The sequence below is a fragment of the Amphiprion ocellaris genome, chromosome 12 (genome assembly GCF_022539595.1).
Source record: "Amphiprion ocellaris isolate individual 3 ecotype Okinawa chromosome 12, ASM2253959v1, whole genome shotgun sequence".
Taxonomy (NCBI): domain Eukaryota; kingdom Metazoa; phylum Chordata; class Actinopteri; family Pomacentridae; genus Amphiprion; species Amphiprion ocellaris.
The window spans coordinates 9,890,974-9,911,389 of NC_072777.1; the positions used below are offsets into that span (position 1 = coordinate 9,890,974).

General features: G+C 39.0%; 1 protein-coding gene across 7 annotated transcripts in view; it reads right to left on the bottom strand.

Annotated features, from left to right (window-relative positions):
• utrn (utrophin) overlaps window positions 1–20,416 on the bottom strand; it is a 225,825-nt gene that overhangs the window by 190,003 nt on the left and 15,406 nt on the right. For all 7 annotated transcript variants that reach the window (XM_023279832.3, XM_023279833.3, XM_023279834.3 and 4 more), the window contains 5 exons: window positions 8,901–8,962; window positions 7,556–7,648; window positions 5,147–5,224; window positions 2,938–3,030; window positions 1,929–2,101 (listed from right to left, as the gene is read on the bottom strand). In XM_023279832.3, the coding sequence (XP_023135600.2) occupies window positions 1,929–2,101; window positions 2,938–3,030; window positions 5,147–5,224; window positions 7,556–7,648; window positions 8,901–8,962 (499 nt within the window). The remainder of the gene's footprint in view (window positions 1–1,928; window positions 2,102–2,937; window positions 3,031–5,146; window positions 5,225–7,555; window positions 7,649–8,900; window positions 8,963–20,416) is intronic.

Here is a 20,416-nt window from a genome sequence, read left to right on the forward strand (position 1 = left end):
CTGTTTGGGTGTGTGAGCATGTCACTAGTAAGAACAAGGGGTTACAGAATGGGGGGAAATCACCCCTGACACTTCTCTCCCTCTCTTTCTTTCACACACAACAGCGTAGGCACACACACCGAGCGTGAGCAAACAGTGACATGGCAGGCATAAACAGAACAAGTCGAGCAATGTACACACACCCTGCAGGCACTGACCTGACAACCTGACCTTCTGCCACTTACACAGCCCGGTATCCTCATAGACCTTCCCTCTCTCACACACACATGCACAGAACGCTTCCTACATCTGCCATTTCTGAATTCCAGGTCGTGGGTTTCTTGACAGCATTTGAAAGTCTTTGTCTGTTTGCAGTGTATTTTACATTCAAAGTCAAAGGGAATATAACCAGTATGCAATCTTGGCTTCAAGCTGAAAATTAGTCACACAGCAGCAACTTTTAGAATAAGAGAAATAAACGTATGGTTTCAAGTGTGGAAAATGGAATCTCAAAAATGATGTAAACTATATAAATATTATTTATATAGCAGCTTTTGAAATAAAATTACAATGTGTTGTACAGGACATACAGATACAGAAAAAATCCCAACATACTTACAATTAAAGCAACAAATATGAAGTGTAACCTCTAAATTCTGATGCATGATGACACTTTAGATGCCACATCTCTTCTGAATAGGCCAGCACAAAATTAACATGCAGTTAGTCCATATCTATTTCTGACTCAGATGTATTTTTACACTAGTTGTTGAAATAGCAAACTAAGAAAAACAAGGCACATTCTGTATCTGCGATTTAGGGGCCAATAGCAAATTCTCTGGTGTTACAGTAATGCATGAACATGGCAGCAACAACACACAACACTCCCTCCCGCAGCTAGCATCACCATGACAACAATGTCAACAATAAGGAAACAGGCCACATTAAAATAACATTCATTTGGGGACAGGATTGCTGTGAATAATCTCCACTTGCACTGTCATGTAGTAAAATGACTTAAAAACAGAAGGTTTTACGCTTCATAATACATTGTTATCACTAAACAAGATATGGGTGAGGTTGGAATTGTCTCGCCATTTGGGCTGAATGCACTGTCAGCATCGACACTGCGATGTGCACATGCACAAAAGCTAGTAGATGTGAAGGATAATTAACTCAAACACATCATGCCACAACTTCTATTGCTATTTGCAACCCAAAGAAAACTCTCATGGTTCACTTTACATGAATATCCTACGAGAGAATTTTGTCTGATCGAACATAATTTAATCTGATCTAGAGTTTTTCTAATAATATTGTATTAACAAGACACAGAGTTTAGTGATGTGCAGGCTCTGACTGAGAAACCGCAAAACCAATGAAAAGGGAGATTTGGTTGCAAATAGAAACAAAAAGTCACTTGTATTTGCCTACAGAATGGATGATGTTGACCAAAAACAGATTCTCTGTTGGCAGTCATGTTGCTACTACATGAGACAACACAACTAATTAGCTTCACCATTTAAATGAGCACCACAAAGCTCCGTATGCATGTAATGCTAAGCTAGAATTGAATGTCAGCCAAAGTAAAAAAAAAAAAAAAACTACTATTGTGGATGAATTTGCCAGTGTTACACTATATGAGAATGGTTCCAAACGTCCCTTTTCAACTTCTATTCAATCATTTTTTTTATTTTAGATGCAGAGGCACTCCTTTAAAAATCACCTCAATCATTCAAGAATGATTGAGTCTTTCCAGATAAGGTTATTCAAGTCATCTGGTAAAAACTCCTGCATATTTTTTTTATATTACAGTATATATCACAGAAAAACAATAACATTGCAATGTCAGTTTTTTCTCATTATCATAGACCCTAAGTCTGGACTGTGAGAAGCCCTGCTCTATTTCTTGATTCAGCAGCCCCCAGAGTTCCATGTTCCTTTCTCACCTGAAGTGATGGAGGATACCGTTGAGAGCGAGGCCATCAGACCAGCTGGTAGTGAAATTCAGCACATTGACTTCTGGGTATGAGCGGGTACACTGTCGCACCCAACTCAGTAGGATCTTTTCACTGTTGGTCTGCTGCAGGTTGGACATGATGTCCTTCATGACGTCTTTCACCTACACAAACCAGCACATGGAAAGACACATTTTAATATGGATAAATAAAGAAAAGTAAAAACATTCACACGTGTACATTTTGATTCGTAATATTCATTTCCTTATTTTGGTTGAGTAGCTTTTGTTGATATGGAAAGTCACATTTACTCTATAGATCCCTTTTCAATACCAGGGAGACACGATGGATAAGACCATCAGCAATTGGCATGTCTCACTCATTACACCATGCACATAAGAAACATCCAGGCATTTTATGTTCTTGCACATAAACCCAGAAAAAAAGCAGCTGTGCACACTATGTATATTTGTACATTCAAGTAGCTGCTTTATTTATGCCCACTGTCACAGAAGTATAAGATGTGGTACAAATTATATGCAAAGATCAGTTTTCTGGGGTTATGTAAAATAATATATCACTAATAAAGCTGACAGCATGTCAAGCATGAAACACACACACACACACACACAAACACACACACACAAACACACACACAAGATTCTTGGTGCTTACAGTGACCAGAATGACATTAACATAAAGTAACAATAACAAAACAGCAATGAAATGCTAATATTTAAGAACTGGCAGAGCCCAAACCCTTTAAATAGAACCTCTGGGGCTGTTTGAAATTTCACCAGGTCACACTCACAAAGGGCTTCATGATAACCATGTTTACATGCGCACACGCGTGTGTGCACATCAACACTGATGTTCCATCATCTGTATTTTGGATCCCTCTGGAACATCAGTCAGCAGTGAGCTCATGAAGCAAGCATTAATGAGTCCACATGTGTGTGTGTGTGTGTGTATGAGAAGCATGTGGATGGAAAATGCTCACCTGCCAGTGAAGGATAATACTCCAGATGAGGCCCAAGGTCAGCTTATGGTTCCCATCCACAATATCTGTGCCTCCTATATTTACCAGATCCACCTGAAAGGGGGATCACACAATGAGACATCAACTTGTAAACAAACAGTGAAGACTGCTACTCTCTGATGTAGTAAAGGGAAGTGAATACTCGCACATCTCATGCAGTTTTGTCTATATTCATATATTTAAAAATATATACAATTTCTCCCTTTTTATTGATTACAATAATATTTCAAAATTAAGTTGGCTGTAATATTTGATACTCTTTGAAGCCCAACCAGTTTCTGGTCACATTTTTACTCATTGCGTGCTATTTTTTTACTACAACATGACTGACTATGACTGTTGGTCGCAGCTGAGTCCCTCATGGCTTTTCGGTTAGACCAAGAAACGCAGGATTGTTTGTTTTTCACAGAATCTATTGAGTGCAAAACAATTTGTTTTGGCACATTTACAAATGAGACATATTGAATTAAGTGACTTTAATGAAAGATCCCAAATTTAAGGAATGATTTGGATAGTTTTCCAAATGGAACAGTATGGTAGTGTGGTTCAAAGACTGACACAAAGTAGACAGTCAGACAATTCTATTTTTTACAGTTTCTGGCTCTGATAAACAGAGTAATTGTGGCACTTTAAACACAACATGCCTTTCTAACCCACCAGTGGTTTGTAGGGTTCAAATAACCAGATTTTTAGACCAATTCCTTTGTTGCAACAATAACCTTTTTTACAACTTATTCTGCATAAGCAATAGGGCTCACAAAGACCTGTAAACATACTTTAGTGAGTGAAATTAAAAAAATCCAATTCAATAACAGCTCTGGCAAAAAAGTAGCATTTGAGATTCCTCATGCAGCTGTGTAAACAGCACTGCTTCACATCCTAATGAGTGGCCGTGCAGTTATAGCTGAATACTCCTGGCCAGTGAATTTTCACCATGTAGTGGATTATACCGGCTTTACTGCAGCTTCCCAGTGCTACCACTGAAGTGTGTCAGCAGGTCGGTCAGACATTCACCATATGAGATGAGGTCAAGTGTGAAATGATTACATATAAATACGAGGATCCAGACACAGAGCAGAGATATGGGATCAAGGCACAGAGTGGAACATGAGGTCAAGTGTCTGGTCAAGCTAACTAGTGACACCAGTTAGTTGACCAGCCCTAATTGGCACATCATAGCTTGAGCAGACAGGTCAAGCCATGACATGACCTCCTTCTCTATGCAGGCTTGACGTCTGACCTATCTTTAGTCCTAGTCAGCCTCATACTGCCACACCATCACTGCTCTATGTCTCTAGACACCAGTACAGTCATGAACAAACACCAGTATCACCTATTTCTAAACTGGCAATAGTGTCTCCTGAAGCAAACACACCTGCATCCCTGCAAGACTCATTGGTATGTTAACATTCTTTAAACACACTTCATATGTCCGCTCATGGGTCAGCATGAAGAGAATAAATGGTACAAAAATATTAAAAACTCTCTAAATCCAGTAGAGTCTGGGTCCAAAACTGTGATTGTTCTTCAGGACAGACATCGTACAATTAAAGTAAAGCAAAGATAAATGTAATTTCTGTTTTTACTACCTTTTTTTACAATATCAATTTATTTCAAATAAACTAATAAGGCCTCATTTCATTTTCTTCGATGTCAGCAGGCTCGTGGGAACTCTGGCCAGCTGACAGTTATTTTGGCTCTTGAAGGAGTGAAACCAGTAGGATTTGCATGCAAACTCCAGCCTCTGCTACTTCCCACGAGCATGCCCTGCCACTTATCTCCCATTGCTGAGGTCAAAAAAGAAAAAGGAAAGATGGAGGAGAGATGATGATAGAATGAAGAAGCAAGAGAAGAGAAAGAGAGAGAAACAATACAATGGAGATAAAATGACACATATAGATAGAAGACCACAGTAGAGCATGCAGCCTTGTATAGTCAGAGGAAGTGTAATTAGTTTGAATCAACTAAATGCCACTGTGACTGCAGGGCTTGCAGTGTTGTACTTCAGCAGAACACAGCATCAGGTAAATCTACAGGGTATTATGGTTCCCTCTTTTTGGTCATACTACGTGGATAAAACTGACCCTGCAGACTCTTCAGCCTCAGTGACACACAGTCAAGAACATTGGTCACACATTTCGACGTGCAGCAGAAAACACCAGGTACTTACGTTATTTTGATGCAGCACTTGAAGTACTTTGTTAACGTTGTTGAGAGAATGCACTCTGGTGGAACCTCGCTCTTTTGTCTGAGGAAGAGGAAATACAGCAGAAATCAGCTGATAACACTTTCACTGTTCACTAGCCAATCACAAGGCTACAGGAACCTAAAAAAAATCTTTGGTTCTAGATATTGTTTGTTTCAGCAAGGCTATACAGTTACAATCAATAAACAGAGTGTTTCTATGGTTAAGAGGGAGATTAGTTTTAGTGGATGTAAAATAGAATATGTAACATTCAAAACATTCACATTAACAGACGTAAATATAACTTTTTTCAGGTAAAACTTTAGGAGTAAAATGTAGGAATTCATCGCTACCCCTAGACAAAGCATGTCATCACTCAGCAGTGTTTCACACCATACATTCATCACACCCATTACCCTATCAGCAGTGTCCATGGGCCAACTTATGGAAAGAATGGCAGGATGAATAGCTGCCAACTGCAAATCCCTTTTAAGTCTTCACATACCTCAACTACTTATTAGCACCCAATTATAGAATTAGTATCCTGGAATCAGTGAGAGAGAGCATGTGTGTGAGACAGAGCATATATGGCAAAAGAACAGTTGCGCTTAGCACAGCTGCAGGTGCTAGAAAGCTGATATGCTGCTGTATGGATGACAGAGAGATGACACTGATAAATAAGGAATACCCAATAAAATACATATATGTCACTGAAGACACACACACTGAAAAATCTATTTTTCTTTTCCAACTCTTTTTGATAGAGCATTAGGTGGTTAAACTGCACACAAAGATTTAAAGTGCCTAATCTTTATTGAACAATATCAAAATACTGCAAACAGCATACATGCAGAAAATACAAATATGCAGAAATTATCCAAAGTCTAAATAATAAAAGAATATCTATTCATCTTGAATTGCTTAAATATGAGATATGTGTTAGTAAAGCATCTGTTTTTAATTTAGCCGTTTCAATTCTAGGAACCAAAAACTATCTGCTGAGGTCCCTTGTGTGGCTCCACTGTTTACATTAGACTTAGCACTGGAGTTTGCATGAGGTAATGCATGAGCTTGTACTAGCTTGAGTGGATGAAGCAGCCATGTTCCAGTTAGGAAAAACATTGCACTCTGAGAATTTCCCTACATGCACTGTTTAAAACTCATAAGGAGTTTAGTGGTTTTACCATCCCTGCTTGAAATCAGCAATTTAAGGGTCCCATATGGTGAAAATCCATTTTTATTAAGTTTTGTGGTTGTTATAAACTTTGAGGTGTAAAACAAAATCTGTTAAGGTATGAAGACCTTCACTTCTGCCGTTCTTCAAGCCCCCCAACCAGATAGCCTTCCAGCTTTACAAGCCAATAAGAATTTTACTCAGCTGCTACGTTCCAGCTGAGGAACCAGTAGTCATCCAGCTCAAACTTTGCATAATCCTGACCCCTCACTGCCTGCTGCATGCAAGATGAACCATTCAGAAAGAGCAGCTGTGTCTCAGTTCACCAGGTTTATTTACTCTCCAGAGCTGCATCTGCTACCTCTAAAACGTCTCAGACACGAACGAAACACACCAAATTTTCTGCTATTGGCTGAAAATTGTGAGTGAGATAATGCACTCCCAGCAACTGAGGAACTAAAGATCCAGTGAATTACTTTCATTATTGCTGACAATGCCACTACAATAATAAAAAAATTCTTTTTGTTAGCGTGTTGTGCGGCTAATCATTGTGACGAGTCACTGTGATGCTGAGGGATATTTAGAAAAGGCCAATTTAGACCAATAAACAAGGACTGGGTGGGTTACGGTGTTTTCATGTCACCTGTTGTGCTTTAGTGAAACCTAAACTCAGTCAGTGTCTGTCCTTGTCTTTCTTTCTTTCTATGTCTTTCTCTATTGGCCTCTGTGTACACATATACAATATTTTAATACTGCCAAGTTCCCAATAAAGCTGTTCTCATTTACATATTTTTCTGTTTCAGTTGTTGGACAACAGAATGAGTATAAAATAGTGACTTAAACACAGCCCATAAGACTACATGTTAACCAGCAGTCACTTCAGAGTCATTTCCAAGTTGCGGCTCTGCACTGCTAAATACTGACTATATAAACACAGTCCTGTTTGACAAACTCATCACACAGAAAGGTTTTTTAAAAACATCTGTGCTGTGAACTCTGCAATATTTCCATTCACAGATAAACTTTGGTGAGCATATATAGACAAAGCACTGTACAAGGTATAAACATAAAGCGTTGATAAAATAGCAGTCGTGAAGTTATAAAAAAATAAAAAGAAATCCCAAGAATTTCTCAGGTAAGATGAGTCACTACATAATATTTGATAGCAAAAGTGTGGGGAAAAAAGGGGTCAGCAAAAATGTGCATATACATGAGCTCACCAGGACAGTGCCAGTGAGACCCTCCAGCAGGTCCAACAGCTTCCTCCCATCCCTCAGGTCAGAGAACATATCTTTGATGGACGTCTTCCCTGTCTGATAGAATAAAATAAGACAACTGGTAAGTTAGACTCAACTAAAACAGTAAGCATCAATGATGAGAGCTGCTCAGTGTAGCTTAAGTCAGAAACAATAATACGGACCTTGATGTGGCAAGACGGGTGTTTACAAATAATATGAACACTGAAAATGATTGTCAAAGCATCATTTGGAATAAACTTGGATGTCACAGAAGGACTCATTACTTTCCGTTAATCACAACATTTCCTGGGTTGAATTGTCGCATACATTAACTGTCAGTTAATAATGTTATGTTCCCATATATAAGCGAAAATCATTATTCTAATAAGGAGGACACATGCTCTTTCTTTAATGCTCTTTAAAAAAGTATAAATACAAAACTAACAGCAAAGAAGGTGAAAAGCAGCCCAAAGGGCACTTTACAGAACAAAGCAGTTGTGAGAACACGGCTCAGCTTCTTGTTTTGGAGAGTCTAGGTGGTGTTTGCTGTAGATTGTATGCCTTCAAAATAAAAACAGCAACTCTAAGCGATTAGCAATTGTAACATGATTGCCGAATGTAGGGATTTGCTTCATTACTGTGTGACACGCAAATGCAAGTGATTACAGTAATATGTTACTTTATAATGTGCTGCCCCCAACACTGATTAGTGCAATAGATTTTCTTCAGTTGAAACCATCCAAAGCACAAGGACAAGAATATCAACCATGAAACTAGGAGCATTTAAGAGCTGAAGAGGATATGTTGGACAGTCTGAGGAGTGAAGTCTGAGCAACATCAACTACACATATTTAATAATAATATATATTTAATATTCTCTCGTGTGTGCTTATGAGAATAATGAAACATAAGAGCAGGAATACACACACAAAGGCATTAACACTGAGACAGAAATTATTGCTGGGAACAGTGATGGATTGAAACAAAAATGAAATCCTGTTCAGTTCATTGCTGTAAACATGTACAATAAAGTTGTGTCCTTTATTCTAACAAATTAAGATGGAATACAGGAATTTCTTGCCATCTGCAACATTTATAGCAAACATTTTAACACTTAAGTCTGCCGATACACGAGCAGCAATGGTAGCCTTTTAAATAAAAAAATCAAAGTCTGCAGAGAAAGCGTTTCATCAGAAATAGGCTGTTGGTTTGAGGACTAAAAGGATCTGTATTTAGTCATTTAGTCAGTTTTTGTTGTTTCTAGTTTCTTCTAATTTGTGCAAGCAAAATTTGAAATCCATTAGTTGTCATCAGTCTCACACATTACCTTAGAGAACTGTGCATTTATCCATTTGGTGAACGTTTTCTTCTGTACTGCATCATGCTCATCTGTATAAAAAGGGAAAAAAGAAAAAGGAGTGATTTGTTAGGAGAGTGTAACTACAAAGAACACTGTAAACACTCAAAGTCCAGATCCACTAGTGGTTTATTTCAGAACCCAACTTCATTCTAGGTCAAATTCACTCTCACACTGACATGATGGTAAATGGTAATTGTAGCTGGAGGCGTTACTGCTTAAAAGCATCAAGATCAATTTGGCTGGAACATTGGAAAATTACAGGAACAAAATGTAGACAAGATGGGTATTTTTGTAATGTGTACAAAATGTCAAAAGGTGCGTACTAGTCTGTCCAAAGCAAAAAAGAACCTTTCTGCACATCTGCATACACCCTTACCCATTTCTAATGTTCCCCTCATCTCTCCAATTCTACAAATATTTCACATTCTCTTCCCACTTGAGTCCCACTCTGCTCCTCCTTTATTCTTTCTAACATGGCTCTCTAATAAGGCCTCATTGTGTGTCAGGCAGAGGGTCAGCTGCTTTGATGTGCCTGGGCGATGTCTGGCTCTTGTAATGGATCGGAGCAGATCATGCAAAGCTTTTGACTTACAAAATTACAAATTCTCTTAGAATTTGTCCAAGATTTTACAGAATGTGGAGGAAAATAACCTGTATAAATTATAGTGACAATATTATACACTGCCAGTCAAAAGTTTGGACACACCTTCTCATTTAATGTTTTTTCTTTATTTTCATGACTATTTACATCGTAGATTCTCACTGAAGGCATCAAAATTATCACTGAACACATATAGAATTATGTCATAAACAAAAAAGTGTGAAATAAGTCAAAACATGTTTTATATTTTTAGATTCTTCAAAACAGCCACCCTTTGATTACTGCTTTGCTCACTCTTGGCTTTCTCTTGGTGAGCTTCATGAGGTAGTCACCTGAAGTGGTTTTCACTTCACAGGTGTGCCTTGCCAAGGTTCATTTGTGGAATTTCTTGCCTTCTTAATGGGGTTGGGACCATCAGTTGTGTTGTACAGAAGTCAGGTTGGTACACAGTTGACAGCCCTATTTGACAACTGTTAGGATCCATATTATGGCAAGAACCAATCAGCTAAGTAAAGAGAAACAACAGTCCATCATTACTTTAAGAAGTGAAGGTCAGTCAGTCCGGAAAATTGTAAAAACTTTGAATGTATCCGCAAAGTGTAGTCGCAAAAACTATCAAGCGCTACGATGAAGTTGGCTCACACGAGGACCGTCCCAGGAAAGGAAGACCGAGAATCACCTCTGTTGTTGAGGTTAAGTTCATCCGAGTCACCAGCCTCAGAAATGGCAAGTTAACAGCACCTCAGATTAGAGCCCAGATAAATGCCACACAAGAGTTCAAGTAGCAGACACATCTCTACGTCAACTGTTCAGAGAAGACTGCACCAATTAGGCCTTTATGGTCAAATAGCTGCTGAGAAACCACTACTAAGGAAAAGAATCAAGCAGAAGAGATTTATTTGGGCCAAGAAACACAAGGAATGGACATTAGACCAGTGGAAATCTGTGTTTTGGTCTGATGAGTCCAAATTTGAGATCTTTGGTTCCACCCGCCGAGTCTTTGTGCGACGTAGAAAAGGTGAATGGATGGTCTCTACATGCATGGTTCCCACCGTGAAGCATGGAGAAGGAGGTGTGATGGTGTGGGGGTGCTTTGCTGGTGACACTGTTGGAGATTTATTCATAATTGAAGGTACACTGAACCGGCATGGGTACCACAGCATCTTGCAATGACATGCCATGCCATCCCATCCAGTTTGCGTTTAGTTGGACCTTCATTTATTTTTCAACAGAACAATGACCCCAAACACACCACCAGGATGTGTAAGGGCTATCTGACCAAGAAGGAGAGTGATGGAGCGCTGTGTCAGATGACCTAAACCCAATCCAGATGGTTTGGGATGAGATGGATGGCAGAGTGAAGGTAAAATGGCCATAAAGTGCTCAGCATCTCTGGGAACTCCTTCAAGACTGTTGGAAAACCATTTAAGGCGACTACCTCATGAAGCTCATCCAGAGAATGCCAAGAGTGTGCAAAGCAGTAATCAAAGCAAAGGGTGGCTGTTCTGAAGAATCTAAAAATATAAAACATGTTTTGACTTCACTTTCACATTTTTGTTTACTACGTAATTCCATATGTGTTCATTGATAGTTTTGATGCCTTCAGTGAGAATCTACCATGTAAATATTCATGAAAATAAAGAAAGCATTGAATGAGAAGGTGTGTCCAAACTTTTGACCGGCAGTGTATATTGTATAATAGTATATATTACTATTTATTAAATACATTTTAGTTTGTAAATGTTTTACAAAGATTAGATTTGGTGGCACAAAGCATAAAAAACCCATAAAGTAATAAATTGTATTCTGTAAGAAAAACCCATGAAAGCAACCTCTGTATAACAGCTATACAATGGAAGTATTCTATCAATGGCCAGAAAGTGTTTCTTGTAGATTTTCTAAGGAGTCCAAAACATTTTTGGTGCAAGCACTTGGTGAAAGGCATGTAACTAATTAAAGTAAAAACAATTATATTTTAAAAAAGGACATACTTCAGTTGATCATTAACCCCATCTACCTCAAAAACCACCAGCACGTTCAAAAGGCATGTCTTCTTTGAAAAGATTGCCAAAATTACACCATTTATCAGAGCCACACATTACTCGTCTGCTGTTTCATAGTACCTCAGCTGCAATTAACAACCACACCAAAAAATCCCGGACTATTCAGTTGAACCTGCCTGAACTGCTAGAGGACAAGTATGAACACAAATTACAAATGTAAATGGTAAATTATCAACAGTATGTAGAGCCACCATTTTTTCCTAGTGTTTTTAAACACCTGTGGGCTCATAGAAAAATGCTGTGCATGTTGATTCTAGGTTTGTTTCAGTTTTTGGAAAATAAATAAAGAACTTCAACTTCATTTCCATGATTTATGGCATTAAACACACAAAAGACAGGAGTTCTCTATACTTCTAGCAACAGTTGTGTTGTTTCCATAGAGGTGCAGGACTTACTACTACAGTGAAAACTGAGCCAACAATGAGTAAAAATGTGACAGGTGTAACAATCGCCCAAAAAATGCTTGAAGTTTAGAGGGTTAAACTCTAGACCAATCCCTCAACTGATGGCAGACACTTATTTATCAAAAACCACGTACAGAACAGCAGTATCAATCATGATATTCCTCAGATATACATCAGTCAAGTGATGTGAAGAGCCTGCCATGTTTTGTGAGTTTAGTTTGAGTGTAATTTCTTTCTCATGCTTTTCCTGTAATCTCCTAAAGAACTACCTCATTCAGCTGTCAGTCTGTTTCAGAAGTGGGGTCAAAAAAGAAATGCAGTCACATCTGTTTTTAAGGACTGGGACTGAGGTCTCACTCAGACTGCAATCTAGGGGTGGGGAGGTGGTAAAAGCATATGTGTGTATGAGCATTAAACTGCCACTGTCATTCAACTTGCGGCTGTGCAAAGCACCATGAACTGAACAAAAGGTCAAAGGTTATGATCACCAGCCCCAGCAGTCGTCAGCCTCTTTGTTTTGGGTGTGTAAAGTCTATGTTGTGTGTGTGTGCAGCCGCCGGCTGAGTGAGAAGGGGCATAAAAACAAGAATGTACTGCAAGGGGAGGCCAGAGGTAGGGGTGAAGAGGTGAAGAGATGAGATAAACGGTAGTGGAAGAGAGGGTTTATTGAGCGAGTTTCTCCTTATTCAAACTGAAGCTCCAAAGAAGCCCTCAATAACAGGAAAAATACTAGACATTGTTTCAGAATTTTCTATTTGTTTCTTGACATGAGATACTCAGGTTGTCATTTTTATTCCGAGTTCTTATGTGCCGTTCACAGCAAGAAATGGACAAGCACAAATTCTAAACCTTTGAAATAACAGGGGGTACAGAGAAGAGGATGACAGTATTTATGTGGGAAGAAACAACTGGACAAGAAAGCTTATAAGGGGAGGCTAAAGGCAGAAGATGCACTGTCTTCTTTTTGCCCCATTGTCTTCAAAATGATGTAAACCAAACTGCTGTAGAAAGACCATCCTGAGAGTATGCATTTATCACATAAATTCCAGGCAGCAATAATGATCTGGAAGCTTTTTTCTGATAAACAGAACAAGACAAAGAGGTTTTTCCCACATTTCAGCATCAATATTTATCCAAAAACATCACAGTGCGAGTTTTTCCTCTCGGTTTGTTAAACACTTTCAGCATCACACAGCAACAGGATCCATATGAGCATCTCCAAAAGAGCTGCACACATTTGTCCATATGGAAAACCTGTGCCAGTAACTTCATTAATTACTTGTAATTCTAAAGGATCCCTGGAAATGGGACAGGATAAGTCTGAGTCAGGATTCAACGGCAAATCACATCGTGTGCTTTTATTGACAGTCGACAAGTGAGCTGTCACCCAGAATCACAGTTTTGTTTTATCTTAGTCTTTGTTTTGATTAAATACCTGCAGCATCAGACTTCAGCAGGATCCATATGAGCATCTCCAAAGCGAGAGAGTTGTGTGTATTTAAGCATAGAGAAACCACAGTAACTTCATTAATTAGCTAAAATTATAAATTATCCTCAATAAGGAGGCTGACAGAGTGTGTGTGTGTGTGTGTGTGTATGTATATATATATATATATATATATATATATATATAAACTGTTATATTTCGGTTGTATGTACTTTTTAGTGTGCGTTAATATTGCCTTATATAGTTTATTTTTAATACTGCTATACGGAGAGTGCTAAACTGATTTTCATCGTTTTCTATAACAGTGACAATAAAGACCTATTCTATTTTATTCTATTCTATTCTATTCTGAATTATCCCCAATATGGAGACAGAATCGATCGGAATTTAATGGTGAGTCATGCTGTACTTTAACTGTTGATAATGTCGTAGTTTGATTATTATCATAAAGGGACAAAAGTTTCAGGAAAAAAAAACATTAGGAAATCAACTTGACTGTTAGCTATCTGGACCCTTTGAGAAGCTATTAGTTTTGAATTGGTGTTTCGAATGCATTATTATACATTATACATCACTTAGTAGACTGTCTTGTGTGAATGATGAATATCACATATGTAGCACGGCTCAGTAAGGCAAAGTGTAGTATATCTGAATGAAGCTGCGTGGACCATTAACAAAAAAAAGGATCTACGACTGTATGTCAGAATTCCAGCATTTTAACAGCCTGATGAAGCCAGCAATGTTACGCATCCCATGTCTGAAAAGGGTGTAAAATGACAGCATGATTGATAGAAGGCAGCTGCTATAACAGGGTCCCAGTAACTGACAGCAAGCAATTACAATGGATAACTTGCAGGTGAAAGAGTTAAACATGTTATAACAAGGACAGACAAGGAGAGGGGAAGAATGAAAGACAGGCAGACCACAAAACAAACAAAATGAAGAAAAAAAGTAAGCAGAGTGGGCCAAAAATATTGAGAGAGGCAGCCAGAGTGGGACAAAAATGCTGGCAAGAACATGTAGAAAACAACCCACAAGGAGCAGGAGGTGCAGGGAAGGTATAGTGCAGGTATGCTTTCAACACAATATCAATTCTCCTTTTATAAAACGTCCATGTGGTGGCCTCCTGTCCTGACAGCTTTATCGGCACCCTGTGGAGGGCCTCTGGGGCCCCTGAGGAGAGGGTCCCTGTGGGCTCAGGTCTCCTGGGCTCTCCACCTTACTGGCTGGATAGGACAATACACCTGATTCATACACAGTGCTGCCCCTCAATCTGTCTGCTGCTTCTACTCACCACGGCAATGGAATGTCTTACTGCAGGACGGATCAAAGCAGAGACAGGGCTGTGTGAGTGAAAGTGTGTTCAAGAAGAGTGTGGGTTTGTGTGAGCAATAGAAAAAAAAAATAAAGCAATTTATCAAACTTACAAAGGCGAGTCTGTATAATATTACTGTACACCACCCTTCATACAACATTAACACACCTAAACATATGTCCACTTAAAGCACTTTGCTAAAGACTTTTTAGATCTACTCACCAGTACTTCAGCCATGGATGCACGCCATAAATACCACTTACGGTCACATATACACCGATGAGCCACAACATTAAAACCACTGACACGTGAAGTAAATAACAATGATTATCTTGTCACCATGGCAGAGCTTGGGATGTATTAGGCAGCAAGAGAACAGTCAGTTCTTCACGTTGATGTGATGGAAGCAGGAAAATGGACAGTGTCAGGATCTCAGTGACTTTGACAAGGGCAACGTTGTGATGAATAGATGACTGGGTCAGAGCCTTTTCACAACAGCCGGTCTTGTGAGGTGTTCTCAGTACGAAGTGGTTAGTACCTACCAAAAGTGGTCCAAAGACAGACAACTTGACACAGTGAATAAGTAACGGGTTATGGTCACCCAAGACTCATTCATATATGTGGGAAACAAAGGCTGACCATGTGGTCTAATCCCACAGATGAGCTACAGTAGCACAAGTTGCTGAAAACCTGAATGTTGGCAATGACAGAAAGGTGTCAGAATACTGTGTGTACTTTATTGCTGCACAGGAGGCTGCATAGCTGCACACCAGTGAGCACGATGCCGGCAGAGGCAGTGTGCTGCTCTGGGCAATGTTCTGCTGGAAAACCTTTGGTCTTTTACTCTGGCATCTAACATTATTGCAGACCATGGCCCGTTCATTGCAGCAATATTCCCTGATGGCAGTGGCCTCTCTCAGCTTCCTACGACACTGCAAACACTGTTCAGGAATAGTTTGAGGAACATGGCAAAGAGTTCAAGGTTTTGACTTGGTCTCCAAATTCCCCAGATCTCAGTCTGACCAAGCATCTGTGGAGTGTGTTAGAAAAACATGCTGACAGGTCAATGCAGTTTGAGCAGTACGAGATGGACCTACACAAAATATTAGCATTATATAGTATATTTTAATGTTGTGGCTCTTTGATGTAAATGATTGGAAAACACACACTCTCTTAGATTGTGACAGCTGTAGTCCCACATTTATGTTTGTGTAAATGGCAAGTGATATGTGTGTTTGCACTAAGTAATGGAGTTGCTTTAAATTAGAGCTTCATCTAACTGTTAAGGTTTCAAACTGATGAGGGAAGGGGGCACAGTTTGACACAAATACTCTCAACAAACTCTCTTGCAGACAAAGTAAACAAGAAGGGTTCAAATCCTGTATAAAACTGAACTTATTTGTTAAAATGCCAATCGGTTACACCTTCAGTGGGTCATCATCAGGGCAGAAACAGTAAAAACAGATTGTTTACATCTTGTGCTCCTTGGAGACAGTACACCAAAAATAGCAAATTACTAATATTACAAAAACAACAGGCGACAACAATGTTGTTAAAATAATGTAGTCCTGTCAAGTAAAACAATGAAAGCTGCGAGGAAATACTTTTTAAGGCAGTCATAACCCTGATGGGCTGTTCAATAACTTAGAAAAACAACATGTCTGTATTTGGTTCACTGATATAATTACTCAGTGAAGTATTTGTGTTTTAAATCAGCTGTTTATACAAACTGATGCCAGTCGTGTCATCTTGAACACTTAGTATATTTAAACCAAGAAAGAGTATTAATAAAGGCACTGGACATCTTAAACCCAACCAACACTGGCTTTTTGCTGATACCTATTTTAATTAATAAAAAACATTCACATAAGTATCCAATATTTTAATATATATACATAGATGTTAGAGCTATTTGAAAGGGGAAAATGGTGTGGTCATTGTTTAGTACTTTTCAAGAAATGTGGGTTTTTTTTCTAATTAGCAACTTGCATCATACTCTGCCGCATGTGCTGCAGACAGTGCTAAGAGTATTGTAAACAATGGAGTCAAAACACACTCTGTCAGGCATACTATATGATGACATCATTTTCTAAATCAGCATGTTGTTCTGGATGATGTTCTGTAAATAAATAAATGTATACATGAATGAATAAAAAATATATATGCGGTACCGATTTATCTGTGCCAACTTTATCAGTTGATATTGAATGGAGCCTTGTGTCTGAGCTCTAATCAAAGGTTTTTCTTGTTTAGCAACATTAATGACCCTAAGTTCCCTCAGAAATGAAACTGTAAAATTGTTCCCTGGTCTAGTTCTAGGCTGCAGGCAACAGTCTATCAATGCTGGCAAGCTTCTACTAGAAAACAGTCATTGTAGGTCACTTGGTCATATGATGAAGATATCCTATCAGCCTAGAGGAGAAGTGAACCGCACTAGCACAGTAGAGTAAGGGTCACAGGCACATTTGATTGCAGAACAAATATTCAACCTCTGTAAATAATCAGCCATCACATTTCAACTAACTGAGTCATACGTACGTTAACACATCAGTGTTAGCAAGCAAGTCTTTCTTTCTCTTTGTCAACAGCCACACAGGAAGAAGTGATTACATCAGGAGGAGTAATGCCACTGGTGTCTTCGCACGGCTCACTGAGTACATAGATAATTTCAGTATATTGTATAGTGGTCACAGCACACCATGAGGAACACAATGTTGTTCTACTGAGGGATTTGCAGATAAGTCATTGTGAAACTGTTGACTGTGGCAAATGTACACAAACCTTGCAAGGATGATGTAGAAAAGAAATCCTCTAGGAAATTCATCTTTAAGTGACAACACCTAGCCGTCTGCTGCTATGGCTATTTATTGCATGAGTTGCTGTATTTTCAGGTGAATGTTTAATTTACATATGCCCATGACTTTTCTGACCTTAGGTAAGAGGTAGATGATCTGGCAATCCTAAATCATGGACACTCTTAATCTAGGATATGATCTCTTCAGTTAGTGGGATTAGTTGTGGCTGTACATTTGAAAGTAGTAAGTTACTAATGTCTAGCAGTGCAGTGTCAGAGTTAACCAGGAGAAAATGTACATGTTAGCTCTGTGGGTGTTTTAATCTCACAAACTAAGTCTACTATGTACCTGTGAAATCTTGTTAATGTCCCCTTTCTACATCATGTGGTGACTCTGTGTTCTCGGATATTTCTCTCTAAAGGTCGATGTGAATTATAGAGCAAATCACAGAGTGGAAACTCATCCACCCTAAAACATCCTCCATTACTCATGACTCGATTTTTCTCCTCATGTCTTAGTCCCTCCCACCAGAGATGCAAGTGGAGGAGACGAGGAAGAGACACAAGGAGCGAGTAGTCTAGGCAACAGGCATTTAACAAAATGAAACATTCTGGCTTTGGAGAAGTCAGTGTAATGCAACATCAATTAAATATGATATGCGGCACAGTTGCATCCTCTGTCCTTTGTTTTGTTATACCCTGCCACTGTGTTTTATGATCTCTGTCAGATGAGCAGAACAGTGTTCATTACATACATACTTATGACTCAATTCACACCATGGCATAGTGGGACAAGAATGTACAGATGTCATACATTGTTGTTACGCAGCAGAGTTATGTGACAATCGGCTTACGTTTGTCTGTCAGTCTATCTGTGCGCAACATTACTCAAAAATGGACTAACGGATTTAGATGAAATTTTCAGGGAAGGTCAGAAATGACACAAGGACCACCTCATTAGATTTTGGCAGTGATGCAACTTATAGTCTGGATCCATGGATTTATTAAAGATTTCTGTATCATTGCGACATAGCAGCACAGCGTCACTGTAACTATGGCAACAAGTGAATGTTACATCAGCTGCCTGCTGACGATCACATGATTGCGATCCTACTACAAATCCACCACTGCGGACTTAACGGGACTTATCCATCAAAAATAATACAACAACTGAGCAGCCTTGGAAGAGAACTGCACTGTCTGAGTGCTTTTCTTGTTTTATATTTAACACCCATCAACACACAATGAGGATGCAAGATGCATTTTAGGAATTGAAATGTACCAAGTGTGATTTCCAGGGTACGGACAGGAGAACAGAGGAGACAAGGAGGTTAAAATTAGTAAAATGAGATGAGCCTGTGTTGATACAAATCACCCAACTCCAGTAAGCAAGTGTGGGAACATCTGTTGGGAAAACTGATTATAAATGTGGTTCTGTGATTGTGATTCTTCCCCCAGAACTTGTCAAATGATATTTTGGGCAGTTTGTCAACTCCTGCTTTTATTAGTTTGCTAATATGTATGAAAAACATGCTATGTAAAAAAAAAATTATGTCTCCAATGGGGAGGGATCAAACTGTAAATGAAATATGACTGCAAATCACTTTTAAGTGCTGAAGCATTGTTTCCATACAATGTGTGCTGTCACAATATTCTGTCCATATCTCCTTTTTTATGCCATTTTCCAGCCTCTGTGAACTCACAAACTAAAGCACTACAGCTGCCACGGCAGTTAAATCTGTGAGGGTTTAGTGCCTCAGCCTTATGGTAGAAATTGGGATTTGGCCTCAAAGTAGCAGAGGTGTGTCAGTGGGAGTAGCCACAATGAATTAACTTCCTGTACTGAACGTACGAGGACTGGCTGCGTCTTTCTCTCCCCTCGGTCAATTTTCCTCTGTTTGTACTTAATATCAAAGGCAACAAAATCTCCAAAATCCAAAACACATTGGGATAAATATTTATGATCATAATTTACCAAACGGCCAGACTGCTACCATCTCCTTAACCCAGTGTTGACTAACATTACACAACCAAGTTGACAGTGCTAAAAAAAACACAGGGAAGAACAAACCACAAACAAACCTAAAAAAAAAATACATAAATAGGCAGGACAAAAATCACAGAAGCACACATGCTCCTCAAAGCGGCCAGCTGGAAACACAGAGCAGACACATAAAATATACAACCCTGGTCTCCCACCCTCTCACAGGTGGAGAAGGCCTGTGACCACACAGCAGGGAGAAGGGGGAAAACTGTGGGAGGCACTGAGGTGAAAATCAAACAAACCATCAGGGTTTCCACGACAGCATCACATAGTAAACATGAGAGCTCAGAGCCTAGATAAACAGACGTATTTACAAAGTTTGCTGCACCAGTGAGCAGCTGTTACCTTTAGCCAATTTATACTTAACAGCTAAAATTTTTGACCAAGAGTCAGCCTCTCAGTCAAGCTTTAAAATGCATGCGAGGCCACTGAATGAGCACAATTACCACGACAACCATACACCACTAGTGTCAGTAAAGTAACTGGAAAGTTAATTAGTGAAATACTGACCAGCATGTGTGTCTGAAAGCTGTCGAGATGCTCAAAGTCACTGTACCAAAAATAAACTCATTTCAATGACAGTGAAGCACAGTGCATGCCGTTCTCTGGTCACTGATGATGAACTATCAGCCTTCTAAACCTCAAAACATGACAGTGGGTTTGAAAGGAATGTCATCTTTTTTTTAAAAAAAAAAATCACCAAAATTACACCATTTATCCTAACCAGAAACTACTCATCTGTGACATGCTGTTCCATCAAGAAAATTAACCAGATCTCAGCTTAATATTGTGGATTTCATCGAAATGACTTTATT